Consider the following 22,459-nt stretch of genomic DNA (forward strand, 5'->3'; position numbering starts at 1 on the left):
AATTATTTTGAGGAATTTTAATAAAATTCTTTGCAAAATTCTATTATTTTCATAAAAATAACAATATTTATCACAAGAATATTCAATTATTTCCTCGATTATTTCTAAAAGTAATAAATTTCTTCTATTATTTTTTAATTATTTTTAAAAATTCTAATAAAATCATTTGCAAGAATTCAATAATTGTCAAAAATATTTTAATAAAATTGTTGCAAAGAAATCAATTATTTAAAAATTAAAATACAATGTTAATTACATTTTTTTGAAATAATTAAATTATTCTTTTAGATTTTAATAAAATTCTTCCCGAGAATTTAATTATTTACATAAACAATTTTCTTCAAAAGAATTCTATTATGTCAATGAATAACAAAATTATTCCCGAAAATTCAATTATTTTGAAGCATTTTAATAAAATTCTTTGCAAAATTCTATTATTTTCATAAATAACAATATTTATCACAAGAATTTAATTATTTTTAAAAGTAATAAATTTCTTCAATTAGTCTTCAACTATTTTTAATAATTCTAATAAAATTGTTCGCAAGAATTCAATAATATTGTCAAGAATTAAAATTAAATTCTTTGTAATATTTAATTCTTTTTAAAAACTTTTCGCAATTCAATGATTTTCAATATCTATTTTCATAAAATTTCCTAACAAAATTCAATTATTTAACATTTTTTTTGTATGAATCTTCGTAAGAATTCAATTCTTTTCATGAATAAGGAAACTTTCTGAGGAATTCAATTATTTAAATTAGAATCAAAAACTTACGAACAATGACCAATGAAAAAAATATTTAAAACTATCAAAATTTATTTATTTTCAACCATGGCTAAAATCTAGGAAGCCATAACCTCATAATTTATATATTTTGATTATGGTCAAAATCTGGCCAACGGTAAAAATAGTTTAAATATAAAAATTTATATATTTTGACCATTTTTAATTTTTTTTTATTTTTCACCATTCTTTGCTCCTAAACTACTTTTGCCTTTAGCCATGGTTTGCTAGATTTTGAAAATTACTTTGGCTAAAGTCTTTGACCATAGTTAGTTAGAATTCGCCATTTTTCCCTTTTCACGAGGGTAAGCTAGCAATTTACACGATTATAAATTAAATGGATCGTTAATGAAGTTGTAAAAAAAAGGAAACACAATAATGTAGTATAGGAACTGAAAAAGAGGCAGTTATACGATCTTGCAACGACTGCTATCGGTAACTATAGACCATGCCCTATAGCTGCCACTGTAAAATCTAACAACTAGAAGCAACAACGAGTTAACGACATGATTCAATGGTGCAATTTGTTCAAGACCCAGAGAGTTCTTTAGACTCAATTTTTTAATGTCTTTCAATTAAGTGTTTTCAACTTTATGATTATCGTCTATTTATACTATTATTGTAAATTTGTCAATTGTCCACTAAAAACAAGAGTTTACTAAACAATTTTTTAGAGATACTAAAAAATTTTTCATTTTAAAGTACAAATTTATTAATTTTTTTTTTTTTAATAGAATAAATTCTGAGTTTATTGATTTTGAATTTTTCCAACCGTCGTCAGGGTATATCCCCCGTTCCTCTTATATAGATTCTGTTACGTAATTAAATAAGCCTGCCTAAAGCCTTCGACAAGGCTTGACAGTGTATCGACTTAACGAAGAATTAACCCCATCCCCTTAATGTTTCAAATATCAAGGGAAAATTTTGGTTTTAAACTTGAAATTAAGTTTTATAATAAGTCACTGGATATTTTCTGGTTAACTTCTATGGTGTAATTAAGAGAAGAAGGTGTTTTTTAATTAAAGGAAAATTTTTTCTTTTTTTTAATAAAATGTTTGAAAATCAACTTTATTTTTGTCTTTAGCTTGAAATTTTCATTAATAAAATGATTTCTCTTGCTATTTTTATATGTAAATAAGATTTAAATAAAAATAAGCAGAAGATTCTATTAAAAAACAACTTTAAAACACTGAAAAAATATTATATAATGTTAAACAATAAAAAAAACTCATAAATATTCAAAATTAAAGATGGCTGATCTAATATGGCGTCGATTTTTTTAAAATTCACCCAATTCGCCTGAAATTTGTTACTCGGGGGTTTTTGGGGTTGCTAAATACGAATTTCACCTTTGTTTTCAAAAATTCAAAATGGCGGATCCAATATGGCTGACCAATTTTTTAAAAAAATTATTGGATTTATCTGAAACTTTATACTCGAGGGTTTTCGGGGTCGCTGAATACGAATTTCACCTTAGTTTTTAAAAATTTAAAATCTGATAAATTTTTAACTAATTGTTAGCCATATTGGATCCGCCATTTTGGATTTTTTATAACTAAAGTGAAATTCGTATTCAGCGGCCCCCAAGTACCAAGTTTCGAATAAATCTGATATATTTTTTAAAAATACGTCAGCCATATTGGATCCGCAATTTTGAATTTTGAAAACAAAGGTGAAATTCGTATTTAGCAACCCCAAAAACCCCCGAGTAACAAATTTCAGGCGAATTGGGTGAATTTTAAAAAAATCGACAGCCATATTGGATCCGCCATTTTGAAGAAACTTGACGTGATGGCGGAAAACTGAGTTCGTATTCGAATTAAGCGACTCAAAAAAAAAAAAAAAACCATGGTCCGGTCAATACTTTCTTTAAACAAAATTTTGTGGTCCTGTGTAATTTAAAACAGTAATAAAAAAAAATTTTAATTCTTCGATAAGTTTTATTATTTTTGAAAATAATTGAATTCTTGCTTTGAATTTTATAAAAAAATTTTTAAAAATTGATTTTCCATGAAAAATGTTATTATTAGTGAAATTATTTGAATTATTGTGAAGAATTGTATAAAAATTTTGTTAAATAATTGATTTTTTCGAACTTTTCTTAAAAATGATACTCTGAATTAATTGAATTCCTGGGCAAATTTTATTATTTATGAAAATAATTGCATTTTATGAATAATTGAATTCTTTTGCGAAATTTTATGAAAATACTAGATATTAAAAAAAAATAATTGAATTTCGAATATATTTTGAAAATAATTGAATCGTTTTAAAGAATTTAATTATAATTTTTGAGAATATTTTTTTTTTTTTGATTTCTAGTATTAGCGAATTTAAAGTGGTGGAAATTGTAAAAAAAAAACAGAAATAGTAGCTTTTAGTGGCTGAAATCTAAAAAAAGTACCCAAACAGTAGCATAACGTAAAAAAAGTAGTAAATAGTAGGTTTTGTATAGATGAGTGTAAAGCCGGCCATAGTTCGCTAGATTTTAACCACGTTTAAAAATTAAAATTATAAATTTTCAGATTTTTAAATATTTTTGTCGTTTCACATGGTTTTCTAAATTGTGACCATTGTGACTATATTAAGAATATAGAAGTTTTCAGATTTAAACTTGTTTTCCCGTTGGACATTATTTTTAAGATTTTCGGACATGGTCAAAATTTGGATATTTTGGAATAGAAGGTTTAAAATATTTTTTCGGTTGACATGGTCAACTAGATTATAGATTTTGACCATTTATGAGATTTAGAATTTTAAACCATTTATTTATTTTAACTATTTTAAACTATTTTAAACATTGCCCATGGTCAGTAGCTCGTTTAATTTGGCTTTAGAAAAATAATTGAATAGAAAAATTCTATTCTTTAGAAAATTCTAGCTAAGTATGACGAAAGACTTTAGTCTTTGGCCATACTTAGCTAGAATTTTTCATTTTCCGTTTCCAACAGAAATATTTATTAGGAGCATTTTTTTCGTCTCGTATTGAATATATACACTTTCTTATTTTTCCTTGGCGAAACGTTGAAAAGCTTACGTTGGAAGCTTTAATGTGAAAAGGAGGGAAATTAAGAGAAAACAGTTGACATCTAATTACTGAAAAACTGAGAAGTGATAAAACTTGAGAGATTTCAGAAGCAACGAGCCATGACTATGAGAAATTGCAACCACATCCTTAATGAACGGAAGTCATCATTTCTTTCTGAGCTTGGTGTATATATGTATATCCGGAAAAGAAGGAAAGAGGATTTTCCCTGAGATGTACCGGAAAGTGGCGATGGTTGCTTGCAGTATCTAGAGCAAGGAGAACGAGCATCGGATTATGGCTCCTGGTGTTGGTGGAAGGAACATGTAAAGTCAGTACTTCTACTCCTAAGCAGAAAATCTAATTTGCGTAGCTTAACTTCTATAAGGAGCTGAACATGATGGAATGCCAACAGAGAGGAGTTTCAATTTGCGCATCGCGTCATGTCCTTCGGCATGTCAGGACCATCATCGTATATATATATATTCTCTGCATCAGCCTAAATCCACCTCTTCCCCAAAAACCCCTCTTTCCACTTTCTATGAGAAGAGCTGAGTAAACATCATTACTAACAACCAAAATATCTCCTCCTCCATCCAACCTCCCATCATTTTCAAATCCTTCTATCCTCTTTTGATGCTTGCAATGTACACTAAGTTTCTGAATGGAAAATCTAATAGCTAGTATGAGAGAAAGAGAGAGAGAGAGAGATAGAGAGTTGGGGGTAAGTTAAGTATCTTCAAATGAGACTTCGCACTTCCGGTTCACTGCTACTTGAAAGTCAATCAGATTTAGAATGAATCCGACGTTGAAGATTCTCTCCCTCTCTATAATGATGTTTCCTAATGATACTCTTGCTTCACTTTTGCTTTACTCAACCTTTCGTCTTCCTACATTCTTAATTCATTCATCCTTTTCTCTTCCTATATTCCTAATTCACTTATTCTTTTCTCATCCTCCTCCTCATTCCTCTTTACTCATCCTGAAAAGATGAGTAAAATAAATAAGTTGATCAAAATAAATAGGTTGATTAAAATAAATAAGTTGATAAAAATAAATAAGTTGATTAAAATAAATTAGTTGATCTCGAAATACAAGTTAACAAGAGTTGACTTATCTTATCCGGAAAGTTCAGGTTAATTAACGGGATAGTGTCAACGTTGAGGTTACAAGCCAGCGAATGTGGATGCAACTGACGTCGTGGAACCACTGTGTGTCCATTTTAGTTTTCAGTCCCTAAGTGTATTCACGTGAACCATCGTTGTAAATCTGGCAAGCTAGACAAGATGAACTGTTCGATTAATTACTGTAACGACCTGTCCCTCAAATGAAAATCTTGATCCATAATGAAAACTGATAAAAATTTAATAAATTCTATATTTTATTTTCTTGACTTTTTCCTAATTATCATTTTTCTTATCCTGCTAATAAATTGAATTTCTGCAACGAATTTTTATTATTTATGAAAGAATTTTAATATTTATAATAATAATTTAATTCTTGCAAAGAATTTTCAAAAAATTTTTTTAAATAATTGATTTCTTTCGACAAATTTTATGCAAATTCTCATATAATATAAATAATTGAATTCCTGAGAAAATTTTATTATTCATGATAAGAATTGAATTCTTACGAAGATTTTTACAACAAAATTTTTAAATAATTCAATTCTGTCTGGAAATTTTATGAAAATAGTAAATATAATTGAAAATCATATTGAATTGCGAAAAGTTTTTAAGATAATTAAATTTTACAAAGCATTCGATTACAATTTTTGACAATAATTGAATTCTTGCGAACGATTTTATTAGAATTTTTTTAAATAATTGAATTTCCAAGAAGAAATTTATTAGTTTTGAAAATAATTGAATTTTTGTGATAAATATTGTTATTTATGAAAATAATTGAATTTTGCAATGAATTTTATTGAAGTGCCTCAAAATAATTGAATTTTCGGGAATAATTTTGTTATTTATCTTTAATAATTGAATTCTTTGGAAGAATTATTTATGTAAATATCATAATTCTCGGGAAGAATTTTATTAAAATATATGAAAATAATTAAATCCCTGTGAAAAAGTCTAATATTTTTGTAAATAATTGAATTTTTTCAAAGAATTAAAAAAAACATTTTTTTAAATAATTGATTTTTTCGAGAAATTTAAATTAAATTTTTCAGAATAATTACATTTCTCGAGCAATTCCTGTAAAATTGTATTAAAAATAATTGAAATCCTGCAATGAATTATATAATAATTGTTGAAAATATTTGAATAGTTGCTAAGAATTTTATTAAAATTTTCAAAAATAATTGAATTCCTGAGAAGAATTTTATAATTTATGAAAATAATTGAATTCTTGAGAACAATTTTATTAGACATTTTTACAATAATTTAATTTTCACGAAGAAATTTATTACTTTTGAAACTAATTGAATTCCTATGGAAAATTCTAATATTTTTGTAAATAATTGAATTATTCCAAAGTATTTTAAAAAAACATTTTTTCAAATAATTGATTTTTTAGAGGAATTGGAATTTAACTTTTAAGAGTAATTACATTTCTCGAGCAATTCCTATTAAATTGTATTGAAAGTAAATGAAATCCTGCGATGAATTTTATTATTTATGAAAATAATTGAATAGTTGTTAAGAATTTTATTAAAATTTTCAAGAATAATTGAATTCCTGACAAAAATTTTATCATTTATGAAAATTATTGAGAACAATTTTCGTTGAATTTTTGAAAATAATTGAATTTTCAAGAAGAAGAATTTTCAATATTACTTTTAAAAATAATTGAATTCTTAGGATATATATTGTTATTTATAAAAATAATTGAATTTTGCAAAGAATTGTATTAAAATGCCTCAAAATAAAATTGAATTTTCGAGAATAATTTTGTTATTTATCGATATTTATATTATTTAATTTATCATTTATGTGAATAATTGAATTATCAGGAAGAATTTTATTAAAATCTAAATAAATAATTGTATTACTTCAAAAAAAATTTATTAAAATTGCATTTAAAATATTTCATTTCTTTCGAACAATTGTATTAAAATATTTGAAGATAATTGAATTTCTGTGAAAAATTCCAATATTTTTGTAAATAATTGAATTCTTTCAGAAAATTAAAAAAAAAATTTTTTTGAAATAATTAATTTTTTCGTGGAATTGAAATTAAATTTTGCAGAATAATTACATTTTTTATCAATTTCTCTAAAATTGTATTAAAAATAATTGAAATCCTATGCCATGATTTTTATTACTTATAAAAATAATTGAATATTTGCTAATAATTTTATCAAAATTTTCGAAAATAATTCAATTTCTGAGAAGAATTTTATTATTTATAATAATTGAATTATTGCGAAAAATTTTATTAAAATGTTTAAAAAAGAATTGAATATCTGGGAAAAATTTTGTTATTTTTTGAAAATAATTGAATTCTTTACAAGAATTTAATAAACATTGTTTTAAAATAATTAATTTTTTCGAAATATAACAAATATTATGAAAATTTCATTTTAAATAATTGAATTCTTGTGGAATATTTTATTTGTAAAAATAATTGAATTTTTCGATTAATTAAATTATAATAGTATTAAAAAAAATAATTGAAATTCTTTGATGAGTTTTACTATATTTGTGAAAATAATTGAATTTTGGATGAATTTTATCAATTTTTGTTTAAAATAATTGAATTCTTTTGCGAAATTTTATGAAAACAGTTGATGTTGAAAATAATTGAATTTCGAATATTTTTTGAAAATAATTGAATCATTTTAAAGAATTTGATTATAATTTTTGAGAATTGTTTTTTAATTTTAGAATTAGCGAATTTAAAGTAGTCGAAATTCTTAAAAAAAAACAAAAATAGTAGCTTTTAGTGGCTGAAATCTAAAAAAAGTACTCAAATAGTAGCATAACGTAAAAAAAGTAGTAAATAGTAGGTTTTAGTAGATGAGTGCGAAGCCTGGTATTTTTGTCATTGACAATAGTTCAACAGATTATGACCACAGTTAAAATAATATAATTTTTCAGGTTTTTAAATATTTTTGTCGTTTCATGAATTTGAGAATTGCTACTAAACAACAGAATTAAAGATGTATAAACGAAAAAGGAAAACTACAGTTTTGATGTACTATTCGATTGTCAAATGTGACTTTGAGAGAATTCGTCAATTACTGTAGTTAGAGGATTCAACGCTTGGCAAGGGAATTGAATTTAGTAATTAACCATCCGAATTTAGAGTGGCTTCTCTATTTTCTCGGTTTCATTCTCTCTCCCTCGAGAAAGAGAGAGAAAGAGAGAGAGAGAGAAAGAGAGAGTGAGAGAGGAGAGAGTACCACCCATTTTCTTCCTGATTCTAGTTCTGTCAAACTAACCACAACCTCGTCCACGATTGGCAAAAGAGAAGGAAGGTCGAGTGAGAAAGAGAAAGAGAGGGTGAGACATATAGTTAGCTTCGTCGAGTGTTCCCTTTTCCAACATCAAACAGAACAATGTCCTCGGTGCTAGTTCGCCAAGCGACTTCCTGGAATAGTTCGAAGGACACGAGTCGTAATGAACCTCTAACAACACAGGATCTCCACCCTGAATTCTAAACTTACCCAGGAATCGATCCAAATCTCAAATTCCGAGATAACGTTCTACTCGTACATTTCCCGCATACCTTGAAATTATTCGGAAACAAATGAAAAACGAACTTCAATAGAGAACAACATTTTTGTTCTTTGTTGAAAAAAGAACCGAGAAGGGAGAGGGCTTAGAATTGCTCACATTTTCTCTGAGCTATAAAATTTTTAAAATACTTTAGTTAGATTCTTTTCAATGTTTGAAAAATACTGGTAATTGTTTTTAGAATTTTTAAATGTCAAATATTTATGTAGTAATTAAATAAAAATTTATTTCTTTACAAGAGAATTAAATTCCACTGTTATTAAATGTATTCAAAGCGCTATCTGTCGACGGCGTCTGTGAACTAATTTTTTAAACAAACTCTAGAAAAAGAATTTCGATGACATTCCTGATTCAGAATCTATTGAGGATTAGTTACAATAAACATTTTTTAACCGCATTGGATTAAAATTACATTTTTGTTAAGACAAAAATGTAATTTAAATCCAATGCGGTTAAAAGATTAAGATTAATAATACTTTCCTTCCGGTTTTACGTCATTTTCAAAAGTCATGACACAACTATCAAAATTTTTTTTGTTCATGACGTATAAGTTCCAAAGTCGATGTGGCGCCACCTGGCAAACGCGTCACTAAACTATTCAACGAATTTTTAAATCAAAATACCTTTCTTTCTTCTTAATTATGTCTTTTAATAGAAATTAATGCAAGAAAAATGTTTCTCAATAACAAAAGTTTGAGATCTTTAAAATATTATATCAAAATTCATTAAAAAGAATAAATTTTAAAAGGTTTAAAATTAATTTAAGTAAATTTATTGAAGCGTCCAGTTTGTCTATCGCATTAAATTTAAATTATATTTGATCTTTGAGAAAAATAATAAAAGTCGATGTGGAGCCATCTGACGAACGCGTCAGTGAACTATTTAGCAAATTTTTAAAGCAAAAAATATATTTCTCGTTTCTTATTAAAATAAATTTTAATACAAAATCTTCAATTTTTTCTGTAACTTACAATAATTTCTTTTCAAATAACTTAATTTTTTAAGAACTGTCACAAAAATTATGACTTAGGTATAAATTATTTAATGAATAATTTTTTACAATTTTCCAAAATACTAGATTGATAGAAGAATTTTAGTTAAAAACACTGAAAAAAATTGAATTTTGGAAAAGTTACAAATGATTTCAGAAATTCAATTATTTTCAAAACTTCAAAAATTCTTCGCAGAATTTCAATTATGTTAAAAAATTAAAAAAAAAAATTCTCGTCAAAATTTCAATTATCTTTATAAATAATAAAATTTTTCTTCAAAATTCAATTATTTACAAAATTTTAATAAAATTCTAAGCAAAATTTTACGGGTAATTCAATTATTTGCAAAATTTTGAATAAATTTCTTCGAAACAATTCAATTATTTTCATAAGTTATAAAATTTTCACAGCAATTCAATTATGTTCAAAAATTTAAAAAAAAATTCTCGTCAAAATTTCAATTATCTTTATAAATAATAAAATTCTTCTTCAAAATTCAATTATTTACAAAATTTTAATAAAATTCTTGGCAAAATTTCACAGGAATCCAATTATTTACAAAATTTTGAATAAATTTCTTCGAAACAATTCAATTATTTTTATAAGTTATAAAATTTTTACAGAAATTCAACTATGTTCAAAAATTTAAAAAAAAATTCTCGTCAAAATTTCAATTATCTTTATAAATAATAAAATTCTTCTTCAAAATTCAATTATTTACATAATTTTAATAAAATTCTTGTCAAAATTTCACAGAAATTCAATTATTTTTAATACAATTTTAATAAAATTCTTAAGGAAAATTTTAATTATTTTCATAAATAATAAAACTCATTGTAAAATTTTAATTATTTTTGATAAAATTTTAATCAAATTCCTCGACAAATGTGATTATTCTTAAAATTTTTATTAACATTTTTTAAAAGAATTCAATTATTTAAAAATTTGTTAATAAAGTTCTTTATGAGAATTAAATTTTAACAAACATTCAATTATTCAATAAATTATTTATTTTTTAATTTTAGTGATTTAATTCTTCTAGAATTTTCTAATAACAATTGATTTAAGAATGAATTACCGAATAATCGATTTATTATTTATGAAAATAATTTAATTCTTGCAACGAGTTTTATTACATTTTTTTTAAATAATTGAATTTTTTTTTGAGAAATTTTACTACTTGCAAAAATAATTGAATTCTCGCGAAGGATTTTTGTAAATAATTAACTTTTTTTTTGAATAATTTTATGTTAATTTTAATTATTTCAAAACATGAAGAGTCTTTGACTCGTTTGAGTATCTCATAATTTTTAGATTGAATCAGAATATTCTTTAGGGTGAGGGAAAAATTGAAAATTTTGTCTGTAAAGCAGGAAAAAATAAAATTAAATATTTTTGGCAACCCCGATAAAGAATATTCCACTAAAATATTATAAATTCAGAAAATCCTTGAAAAAGCAAATGTCTAAAGTTTTAAAAATGAAATAGTTAGGAGCGCAACCTTGTTTATTGAAATTTACGAAAATTTCATTCAGCAAGGTTGGACAGTTAGGAAAAAATTTCAAAAATCGTTCAGCAGGGTTGGGCAGTTAGGAAAAAATTTAAAAAATCGTTCAGCAGGGTTGGGCAGTTCACGAAAAAAATAAAAAAAACTGGCGCCATCTGCAGGAAGCGTCTGTGAACTAATTGTCCAAACAAAAACTCCCCAGAAGAGAAATTAAATCCTCTTGTCGATTTTAATAATCAATTAATTGTTATATTATCCTATGCTACCGAGTGTGCTTAAGTATCAAAAATTTTCGCCAATTATTAATACGGAAAAAATAACTCCCTAACCATACAAATGGTAAAATGGGATAAAAATCTATTAAGGGTTCAAAATGATTATAATTAAATATCTATTTGACTTTCCTCATCACATTATTTCTTTAAAAAAAAAGATGCTTCTAAATTTAGTACAATATTAACAAGAAAACTACCGGATACTGCGTTCAGGCATGGCTGGAGTGTAGATTCGAGAACCTTGAGTTGAATATTCAACAGTGCTTTTGCTTTACAGGTACTTGTGTACTCGTGTCCCTTTGCCCATAGCTATATAGTATATCCCAAGCTTAAACACGAGCCGACGACGACGACGACGACGTTGTTGAAAGATGCTTGAGAGTTGCATTGTTCTTGTTAAAGTGGGTCACGATCGTCGTTATCCACTGCGTCCAACGTGCGTAAACCTTTCCTTCGGGACATCTTCTTTTTTTTATAGTATTTCTTTTCTTTTTTCCTTTCTCTCTCTCTCTCTCTCTCTCTCTCTCTCTCTCTCTTACAGCACTTTTTATACCGTTGAGAAGAACAATGAGCGACTTTACAGAAAAAAAGAAGAGTGAGGTGTGTGGATGGGGAATGATAAACATTGTGTTTGTGGCTTTCCTGACGAAAGAGGCTTCCCTTTTTTTCCTGCCATTTGGAGTGGAAGGAATGCGATGCATTTGGGATTCAAATTTATCATGAGAGAGAGAGAGAGAGTGAGTGAGGGTGGAATTTATTAGAGTGCATTCAATGTTTTACGATTTTGGTTTCCTGCTCTCGAAATATTCCTGTGTTTTTTTTTTTTTTTTGTAAAATTGATTTGGGAATAGGAAAAGTGCCACAAGGAGGAAAAAGGGGAAAATATTTCTCTATCTGGAATAATTTTTCCTGAATGGGAAAAAAGGTAATTATTAATTCTCCTTTTTTTTCAATGAGTCGGTGATTATCAAGATGCTGTTTTGGAAAATTAGCAGCTTTAAAAAGTTAAATGATTTAAAGAAATTGTAGAAATGAATTTGTGGATCTTTGAGCTCAAATTTGTCTCTCTGAATTGACTTTTAATTGGCTCCTAACACAAATTTGTTTAGGCAAACGAAAATAGCCAGACGCTGCAAAAGCATTAGCCCCCTTTTGAGAGGGTCTTAGTTTGCCGAGGAGCAGGAATCAAATATTTGGTCAAGGATTCACAAGTAGTTATATACAAACCCTGACAAATTACAATAATGACAAACTGACCATTACAGACTGTGTAACCGCACGGTGAAAATAAACTTGAATTAATAATCCTCCTTTCTCAATTATAAAGTTGCTAAAGTATTATATGCGCAGAGAAAAAAAAATCGTTCTAGTGCGCAGAGCACCTGATTTTTTTCCCAACCTTGGAATCAACTGCGCATGCGTCACATCAGAGTGACCACCTATCCTTCTCTTACTCATTCCTACAATTCCTAAATTAGTTAGTTAGTTAGTTTCCTTAATTAGTTAGTTTACAAAAAAAAAAATTCTTCCGAAAACTAGAAATCTTTTCTCTCACCTCCTAAATTCTATCTCAATATTATATTCATTTGCTTGTCGAATTTATAAACCCTTTGACGTTTTGTTTTGATAGGGGAAATGTCCGCATATGGAGTTTGCACAACGTGAGCAATCATCAAACTAACTGCTACAAGTTTATGAAATTATTAAATTTGGTTTAACGAACTCTAAAGGAGAAATTTGTTAGTACAATTAAAATACAACAAATTTTTTAATGATTTATTTAGAACAGAAAAGGAAAAAAATTGTTTTATTTCCTCATAAATAGAGTTAAAATAATATGTCATCGCTTTATGAAGAGTAAACATTTTTTTTTTTTTTTTGATGAAAATAAAATATTGGGAATAATAGGTGTGAAAATGTTGGAAAATAGGTCAGACTCGTTAACTTTCCAATGACTTTGCAACCGTTCAACAATGAAATGGGGAGAGGGGGGGGGGGGGGGGGGTAGGTGCGAATACAGTTTCGACGACAGCTGAAATTTGTGAGTTTTCTGCGCAATTTTTGAAAGCTGGCTTTTGTGGTCAAATAGTCAAACCTCTAATTCACTCGTCCGGAGTGTCCTATACAGAATTTGGAAAATTAATTCTATCCTTTTTTCACAGTATAGAAAAAAGAATTTAACAATTTTCTTTTTTTACAAAATCGATAAGATTTTATAGTGTAACATTTAATCACGTTGGATTATCATTCTTAATTTGGCATAATTATTTTCATTTATTTTTTATTTATCAAATATTTTTAGCGATAATTTGGAAAAAGTGATTGGAAATTTCTCATTTTTACTCACTTGGCACTGTTGTGGACCTTGCCGATTTGGCGAGGATGCTTTTGGCCTTGATTTTTTAACGCCTAATTTTCCGGGATCTCCAGCTCCCGTTCTCGACTCTTCACTACTCCCTGAAAGCAAAAACGTTACAGAATTATTATTTTCTTTAGGTTAATTTTTTATAGCCACCTGGTGGTGGCGTCTGTGAACTAAACCAATAAATTATTTCCTACGTTTTCTCTCTTTTTAGATGAACTTCTCAATTGATTTGTTTAATTTAATTAATTAATTATTGTTTAACTATAAACAATACTAAATACTTTAATTATAAACAATACTATAAAATGAATAACTTCTAAAGAAATTAGACGTGTTTCCCTCTATCGACAGCGTCAGTGAACTAAACCAATAAATTATTTTCCACGTTCTCTCTCTTTGTACATAGGTGAATTTCTAAGTTAAAGTAATTAATTGAATTTCATTATTTACAAGCTAAATGATTTCCAAAGAAATAAGATTTTAAACCACTTGCTGTAGATAGAGGAATGAATTCAATTTTTAACTATAGTTATCTTTCTTCCCTTTCATTTTAAGTAAATTTCTGATCATGAATTATTAACAATTTGGTTATGTTTAACGAGAAAACAATTTTAAAGTTGCTTAAAAGCTTCGCCGACTATGGAAAACCATGTAAGAGAAAAAGTTGAGCAGATATCACTATCTTTCTCACTCAAATATTTTCTATATCCACGCCATCACAGAATGTCACGAGCTGTTAATTTTTAAAGTCACTAGTGCCTGTATCGACGCTTTTTATATATTTAACAATTAAATTAAAATGATTGATTATTAACTTCTGGGATTTTTAGAATTTTTTATGTTTGCCCTCTGTCGGTGGCGTCTGTGTACTAATTTCAGTAATTTTTTTCTGAAAGATCTAAAAACGTCCATTGGACCAAAAGAATTGAAAAACAAAAGACTTAATTTGGAAGTTTAGAAAAGGGGAACAATTATTTTGAAAATTTTGTGAAACGATTAACGATTTTAATTTTACGTTATCTAGTTAGATTGATGAATAGTAAAGTGAATCAATTTAATGGTTCTTTTTCTTGAATACTTTTTGATTACTTTTTTTCCTTTAATTTTATCATAGACTGTTTGTTAATACAGTTGACGATTTTGAGTTTCACACCTGCCCTCTGTCGGAAGCGTCAGTGTACTAATCGTTAACATTTCCTTCTTTCCAAATTGAAAATTATTTTCAAATTAACGAAATGCATTCTGTTAACTATTCTGTTAACTTTTTTTATATTTATATACTTAATTTGTAATACATTTTAAAATCCTCCCATTTGTAGGATGCGCTTGTCATTTAACACGACAGCATCGACTCGTACAAGATTGATCGTTTCAACAATTTTTTTCTTTCTGCCAAGTCCACGATATCAGAAGAGACTTAATGGCCAAATGCCTTGATGTCGACATCGATCCTCTCACCCAAAAAGGTAAAACGAAGAACAAGAACCACCTCTGATAAGCGGATGCTTTCAAAAAACAATTTTTATTAGGGCATTGCTCGCGACATTGACCGACGAGCAAAGATATAAGAACATGTTTCTTTTTCACAATTTCCCCAAGGGGAAAAAAAGTTAATATAGTCAGATTTTATTTAATTAGAAATAAAATAGCCTAGGGGAATTACATTTTTTAAAAATCTAATTCATTGAATTTTAATAATGGAATTTAGTTTCTAGGGCAAAATGTAAAAATTGGGAGTATTTACTAATTTTCTTATGTTTATAGATATGTGTGACTTTTGGCGTCATTAGAGTAATAATCTGGTAATTAGAAAGCCTTGATGTAGAGTAGGTTAATGAGCCTCGACGGAAGGTGTCAGCCGCAATACGCGGATTAGGATTGGAAACGCGTTTATAATTCAATTAGAGCGCGAGAGAAGGTGCACTTTGTAGGGAAACATTCTCAATAGATTACAAGACATTTCGTTATGATTTATAATTATCCGAATGTTGAAATTCAATCTCTCGGTGTTGGCAAAAGGAATTAGTTCACTGACGCTCGCGCTTGGAGGCGCCACTGCGACGCGATTAGAAAAGTTGATTGTTTCTTTGTTGTCCCCTTTTCTTTTTTTAGTGAAACATGTAGAGACAAGAGTTGGATGTTGGAAAATGCAATAACTCGAAAGACGTGTTCGATTTTCTCTAGACTTCTCCCACTGGGGAATAGTGACGAAAGCGAATTAAGTTTCACGTGGACAAAAAAAAGTGCATTTATAGAAAGAAAGTGAAATTCAATTTTGGAAGACTGTAGAATGAAATCCAGAAGCTATTTCAGTTCTGGAATGACCCGGCAACACTGGAAAGAAAATTGTGGTTGGTGCAGGAAGATCGAAGGGACGTATTATATACATACATATATATATATATATATATCTATATGAAACCTCGTGACCGTAAAGCGAGCGATAAGGGTATAGAGAAACGGAGATGGAGATATTTGTAGAGAACAGGTAATTTTGGTCGGTAATTACGAGCGTTGATAATGCCTTGATTGCTAACGCGGAATTAGCGGTAGAATCTAATTATGTGGCATTATCGTTAAATCTGATCACTGACGGACAATGGTCTCTTTCTGTCCTGTGCGAGATCCCCTTTCTCAATCCCTTAATATTAAAATTCGTTCTTATTAAAATCCTATTATTGAAAATAATAACATTTTTTTTTGATATATCAAATTTAAGAGGAGTTTTTTTTTATCTCTAAAGTTCAATCAGAAAATTACTCGTCTCGCACGATAAATATTTTAATCTTCATAGGGTTGTAAAATTATAATGATTTTTAACAGCCCGTCCTACCATTAAAAGCTTGCAACATTAGTTTAGTTGCGCCACTGCCTGAATAGACTATTTCTCCCCCGCTACTGAACAGGATAGCACATGAAGTAAACGAGAGAGAGTGTGTACACTTGTGTGTCCGCTAACAAAGTCAACACACAAGTGCCACAGATGAAGCTTCCCCGAGTACGTGAGTACGTACATAAACTAAATATATTCGAGCATATAGATATGGAAGTCGGTATAAAGCTCGCAAAATGCTGGCATAAATTTTATGAACCTCGAGCGAGTCCGGAAAATTGCCCGGACTCAGGGTAAACTAGTTTGAAGAGGAACCTTAGCTAAGAGAGAGACAGAGAGAGAGAGAGAGAGGAGCAACATGGGTAACCAAGATCCTGGGGAAATTTCTACCAAGATGGTCCTCTATTCCTTTTATGCACTCAAGTTTAAACGACATCGACAGTCAGCGATTCTTTATACCATCCTCCCTCTACGTTTAACAATACCCTCGAAATTGTTTTTACGACGGATCTAAGATACAAGACCAGAAAATTGAAATAGCCTATTTACATAATGGAAATTTCATATTCTCGACTGTATTACGAAATATTTACTCGATAAAGAAAAAGCGGCACACGAAATTTGATCGTAAAAATATTTTTCGATAATTTATGCTTTTTTTTGTTGTTGTGCAATTTAACACGGAAGTCTGGAATGCAAAAAGGGTTGGTGCGCCATCTCTCGCTGGCGTCGGTTAACTAAATATGTTATAGATATTAATTACTTTGTTTCGATTTATTTTAAACCCTTTTTCGATTCTTCCTTTTTTTTATCTCAATTTTAAAGGCACAAAAGTAAGGGAAGGTAATTATAACAAAAATTCTTGTTAACTACAAAAAGTAGATCTAATTTGTAAATAGAAAGAATGAGATAGAAGAGTAACTTATACAAACGAAATGTGTACGTTGACCTTTAGGAACAGATAAAATTTACTCAATGCGCCATCTATCGACGGCGTCAGGTAACTACAAAAATTGCTTCAAATTTTTGTAAAAATGGTAGAAAGACTTGTAGCTACAGTAGATTCATAAAAGTTAATTTTAAAATTTAGACCATTTTCAGTCAATAATGTATAAAATATTTAGAACGCCATCTGTCGATAGCGTCAGTTAACTACGGGAAGAATTTTTATTTGCATGCACCCGTATATAATTTGGCCACGAACTAATAAAATAATGGTAGAAATGACACGGTCATCAAAAAGGTATGCAAATCATGACGCATTGTATAAGAAGTAAAATGCGACATCTACTGCTGGCGTCAGTTAACTACAAAGCGAAAAACATTTTCTAGACTTGAAAAAAAATTCCACAGAATTATTTGCTCGATATTTCGAGCATTAATAACAGTAAGAAGTACACTAAAAACTTTTTTTATTTCCTCTATAGGATGAGATTAACTGCCCAGTACGCCATCTGTCGTTGGCGTCTGTTAACCACAAAAACAGAAAATCTTCCAAGATTAATACTTTTTTTTCCATTGGGTAAGGAAAATTAACGGAACTTTTTTGTTCAATATTTTTTATGATTAGTGCGGAAGATAATAGAGGAAAATTGAGTTGAAATGAGATATATATATAGTTTAGGTAGACAAGAAAATATAGTATATATAGATGGGAAAACTCGGTTCGTTGATTCGGTGGAAGCAAAACCAATATACGTTAAAGGGAAACTGGGGTATGGGGCTTAGGGGTGGAGAGAACAATATTATATATGGTATAATGGCCACAGAATTGGAACAAAACATTCGATGATCGTCGCCGAGATGGTTCCTTTGCTTTTTATCTCAAAACCAAAGCTGCTATATTACGTGGGGGTAACGTTAATTTTAAACTATATAACACTTTACGCACAGTACACACCGTTTGTGTCCAGCATCATGACGAAGTGCATTTCAACCACAGTGTGCAGTGATTTTTCACCCGTGACTCTTTATAAACTGCCATCGCTTTATTACACCCAGACACACACACACACACAAATGCAAAAATTTCTGCCAGGATTTTGCAGGCAATTTTACACCAAAAATCTAGATCCAAATGCAGATGTAGCATTCTCTAATATACTAATCACTAACCAACATCAACCTACGTTTCAATGGTCATGTAGAGATTTTTTTTCCTGTAAAATACTTAAGATTTTTTTTCTGAAATGAGAAGAAAAAAATAGACATTTTTTCCTTCTCATTGCAGAAAAAAATCGAAAAATTAATCAAAATATAATAGATTGTGTGATAAATAAAATTTTTTTTCAAAGCTGTTAGTTAACAGAGGGAAAAATAAGAAACACGATATCGTTGTCCAATAATATGGACGCCCAATGGAGAGAGCTCCTACGGTTAGAATCGCTTAAACTGCTCGGCCAGATTTATCGAGGGATTTAAAGAGGAAAAGAGAGAGAGAGAGAGAGAGAGAGAGACAAACTGGTCAGAAAAAAGAACGAGAATAGTTTCCTCTCTAGTGGCAGCATTTCTTTTGGAGGGTGTATTTAGTTCTGTACAAAGAACAATTTACTTATTTATTAAAATGAGAGGGAAAAGGACAGAAATATATTTTTACCTTTCTTAGAAGAAGGTAAAGGTTATTTTTATCCTTTTCTTTCTTGTCTAATGTTTATAATTTACTATTTAGACAAAAAAGAAATATTTATTCAATTAGTTTAGTGACGCTATCGAGAGATGTCACTTTTGTTTTGACCAATGAGTGTAGCAAGAGTGGAAACTCAGCTTAAGTTCACTGACGCCACCGACAGATGGCGGTTTAAAGAGAACCGTTTACACAACTATTGTTAATAATTGCGAAATTTATTTTAAGTTTAGTTTTTTATATTTTTTAGTCAATTTTTAACTTTTAAAAGAAACACTAACTGACTTTACATAGTAATTTAGTTATGTAGAAAGAAATATGCATTTATTTATTAAAATGAGAGAGAAAAGGATAGAAATATATTTTTACCTTTCTTAGAAGATGGTAAAAGATATTTTAATCCTTTTCTTCCTTGTGTAAAGTTTATAATTTACTATTAAGAGGGAAAAGAAATTTATTGAATTAGTTCAGTGACGCTATCGAGAGATGTCACTTTTGTTTTGACCAATGAGTGTAACAAGAGTGGAAACTCAGCTTTAGTTCAGTGACGCCACCGACAGATGGCGGTTTAAAGAAAACCGATTATATAACTATTACTGTAAGACTAATTGTAAGATAACTATGAGTTTAATTTTGTATAACATTTTCCAGTCAATTTTCAACTTCAAAAAGAAACACTAATCGACTTTACACAGTAATTATCAAAATGTCAACAATTCCAGCAACTATTTGATTAAATTTTTTCCTCTCAAAGAATTCTCTTTTTGAGAATTCAGAGCACATTTTTAAAGTGTGCATCAACTTTGATATTCCAGAGGAATTTTTATTTCAATTTTTTTTTTTTTGCAAAGGAAGACTGAATGCAAAAAGTGACCATCTCATTGAGGGAAAATCACGTCCGAGTCGTCCACTTGGCTTGAGTACTGGAAAATTCAGAAGCGCCGAGGTGGAAATTCAGAAAGGGATACGTGCGTTCCAGGTTTATGTGTACCTACATTTGCAAGTGAGAGAAAGAGGAATAGAGAGAGAGAGTGGGAGAGGGATAGGTGGGTTTTGGAGGAAAAGAGAGGGAGAGAGACAGAGAGGTTTAGAGAGTTAGAGGGAAGAGGGCTTCAATGTGAAATTCCCACGCGAGTTCGTAATAGGAGAGCTTGTCGAAGTTTATAGACCGTGGTCATAATAGCGACCTGGACAATGTGTCTGGGAATCCCAATATCGATGCTCGTTAAAAATGATTATAGCAAAATAGACGTAGCAACGTCGACATTATTTTTTTTTGGCTGTCGTATGCAACGATTGAGCCAATAGGCAGAACGGAAAGAAGTCAATTATATACATCACTGCACTCTACTGATGCCAAACAAGAAACACGAATTCAATATACAAACCTCGTGTTCTGAAAAGACGAAAAAATCTATCTTCCTCGATCTATTTATATTCAAATTCAAATTGAATAATTGTAACAAAGCTTCTATATGAAGCCTGGAGGTCCCGCCACCTAGCGATGGCGTCGGTGAACTAAAGAATTAATTATTGTCGCAATTTCTTTTGTTGAACTATTTCAACCGTGGGAGACAATAGCACCACCTATCGGAAGCGTCATTGAACTAATTTAATTAAATCGAAACAAGAATTTCAATTTGCAAAATCGTAAATAATTGAAATTTTGTCTTGGATTTTGCATTTAAACTTCAAATGTATAGAAATTATATTCGGAGGACAATAATACTGGAAGACAACATTGAAGGACTTGTAAAGGGAAGGAAACAGACAGCTAAGGTGGATTTCCCGATAACCCAAGTTATTAACTCATAAAGACCGAGTTAGAGGTGGGGTTAGGGGACAGAGCATCCCTCGCTATTATCGCAAATTTACATGCCAGAGCTTCTCCTCCTCCTTTTCCTCCATCTGCCTTCTTTGCCAATAAAAGCTTTCGCCATAACGCATAATGGTTTAATTAAGAAACTGCCTCTCTCCTATAGTCTTAGACAAAAAAAAATATTTTCCACTCGAACGAATAAATTCGGAATAAAAACATAATTTTTCTTTCAGTTCCTTAACAAAAAAAATACCATTTTTCCCAATTGGCAAAATTGGACATTTAATATAGTGAGAACGTTTGCCAAAAGTTTAACGAACAGGAGATTTTGACAGGGACACAAATTTTCCAATTTACGTCAATCTGAATAGTGATTGTTAATGAATTCTCTTATTCTAGATACGTAATTGCTAATCACGCGCATTTACAATTACATGCAAAGCCAACAATGAAATCGAGGGGGGGGTGCTCATTATTGTGAAACCCCGACGCCTGATCATTATCAGGACAATTAACTTCGCTCGGTGAAAAAGATAAAAATCTAATTGGATGCTTGATTGCTTTAATGGTATATATAATTGTTCCAAATCGGTATTTAAATAAAAGATTTTTGGAATTACTTTTTTTTTTGTAAAAATGGAGGTAAAAATTATTTTTGAATTCCGCGGAATATTGAATAATAGAGAAAGAAAGAATAATTGTTTAAAGTAATCTTATGTAAATTTTAGCTAAAAAGAGATATGGAGCTGCTATTGGAGAAACAGTGGAAGACGAACTTTACGAAAACCGACGAATTGTAAAATGGATTTAATTAATCTCTGCCTAATTGTGTCAGACATGAAGAGAGGAGGTGTGGGGAAGAACCTAGATTTCCGGGATGTATTAATTTATGCCGCTAAATTATGCAGGTCTTGTGAAGGTGAATGTTCCTCAATGCGTTCATAACCCTCTCCTTATCATCATCCTCTTAATTGCTTCAATTGCGTTGGAAACGTTCATTTTCTGTCACTCTCTAAAACCACACGTTGACACTCCATTTTTTCTGTCTAATTTCTGTAAAACTGGATGAAGTTATTGTAATGAAAACTCGTCGTAGTTTTTATTTTCATCCAGTGAAACAAAAGGTCTAAATCCTAATTGAAAGAATGGACATACAGTTATGCAGTTTTTCTTTAAATTCTAGAGAATATTTGTCACCGTGTAGTTAAGTGACGCCACCGGCAGATGGCGTCGATAAACTTTAAATTCGATTACTTTTTACTGTTAGTCATAATCTAAAGAATGGACAGACAATTAAGCAGGTTTCTCTTAAACTCTAGAGAGTGTTTTCTACTATGTAGTTAAGTGACGCCACCGACAGATGGCGTAAATTGTACTCAATCGCGATTTAAATACAAGATTACAAAACAATTACAAACTCAATTTTTTTCATACAATTGTGAAACAAAATTTCTGATTACTATAAGCTACTTTTTCGGCTAATAAAAATTTTCGTTGTCGCCATCTGTCGACAGCGTCAGTGAATTAATTCATAGTCAACTATTA

At 29.4% G+C, this 22,459-nt stretch overlaps 1 protein-coding gene across 6 annotated transcripts in view; it reads right to left on the reverse strand.

The window, feature by feature from the left end:
* LOC122512820 overlaps positions 1–22,459 on the reverse strand; it is a 415,571-nt gene that overhangs the window by 83,759 nt on the left and 309,353 nt on the right. For all 6 annotated transcript variants that reach the window (XM_043628901.1, XM_043628916.1, XM_043628909.1 and 3 more), the window contains one exon: positions 13,622–13,731. In XM_043628901.1, coding sequence (XP_043484836.1) covers positions 13,622–13,731 — 110 coding nt within the window. The remainder of the gene's footprint in view (positions 1–13,621; positions 13,732–22,459) is intronic.

This window comes from Leptopilina heterotoma, unplaced genomic scaffold (assembly GCF_015476425.1).
Source record: "Leptopilina heterotoma isolate Lh14 unplaced genomic scaffold, ASM1547642v1 Lhet_1, whole genome shotgun sequence".
NCBI lineage: Eukaryota > Metazoa > Arthropoda > Insecta > Hymenoptera > Figitidae > Leptopilina > Leptopilina heterotoma.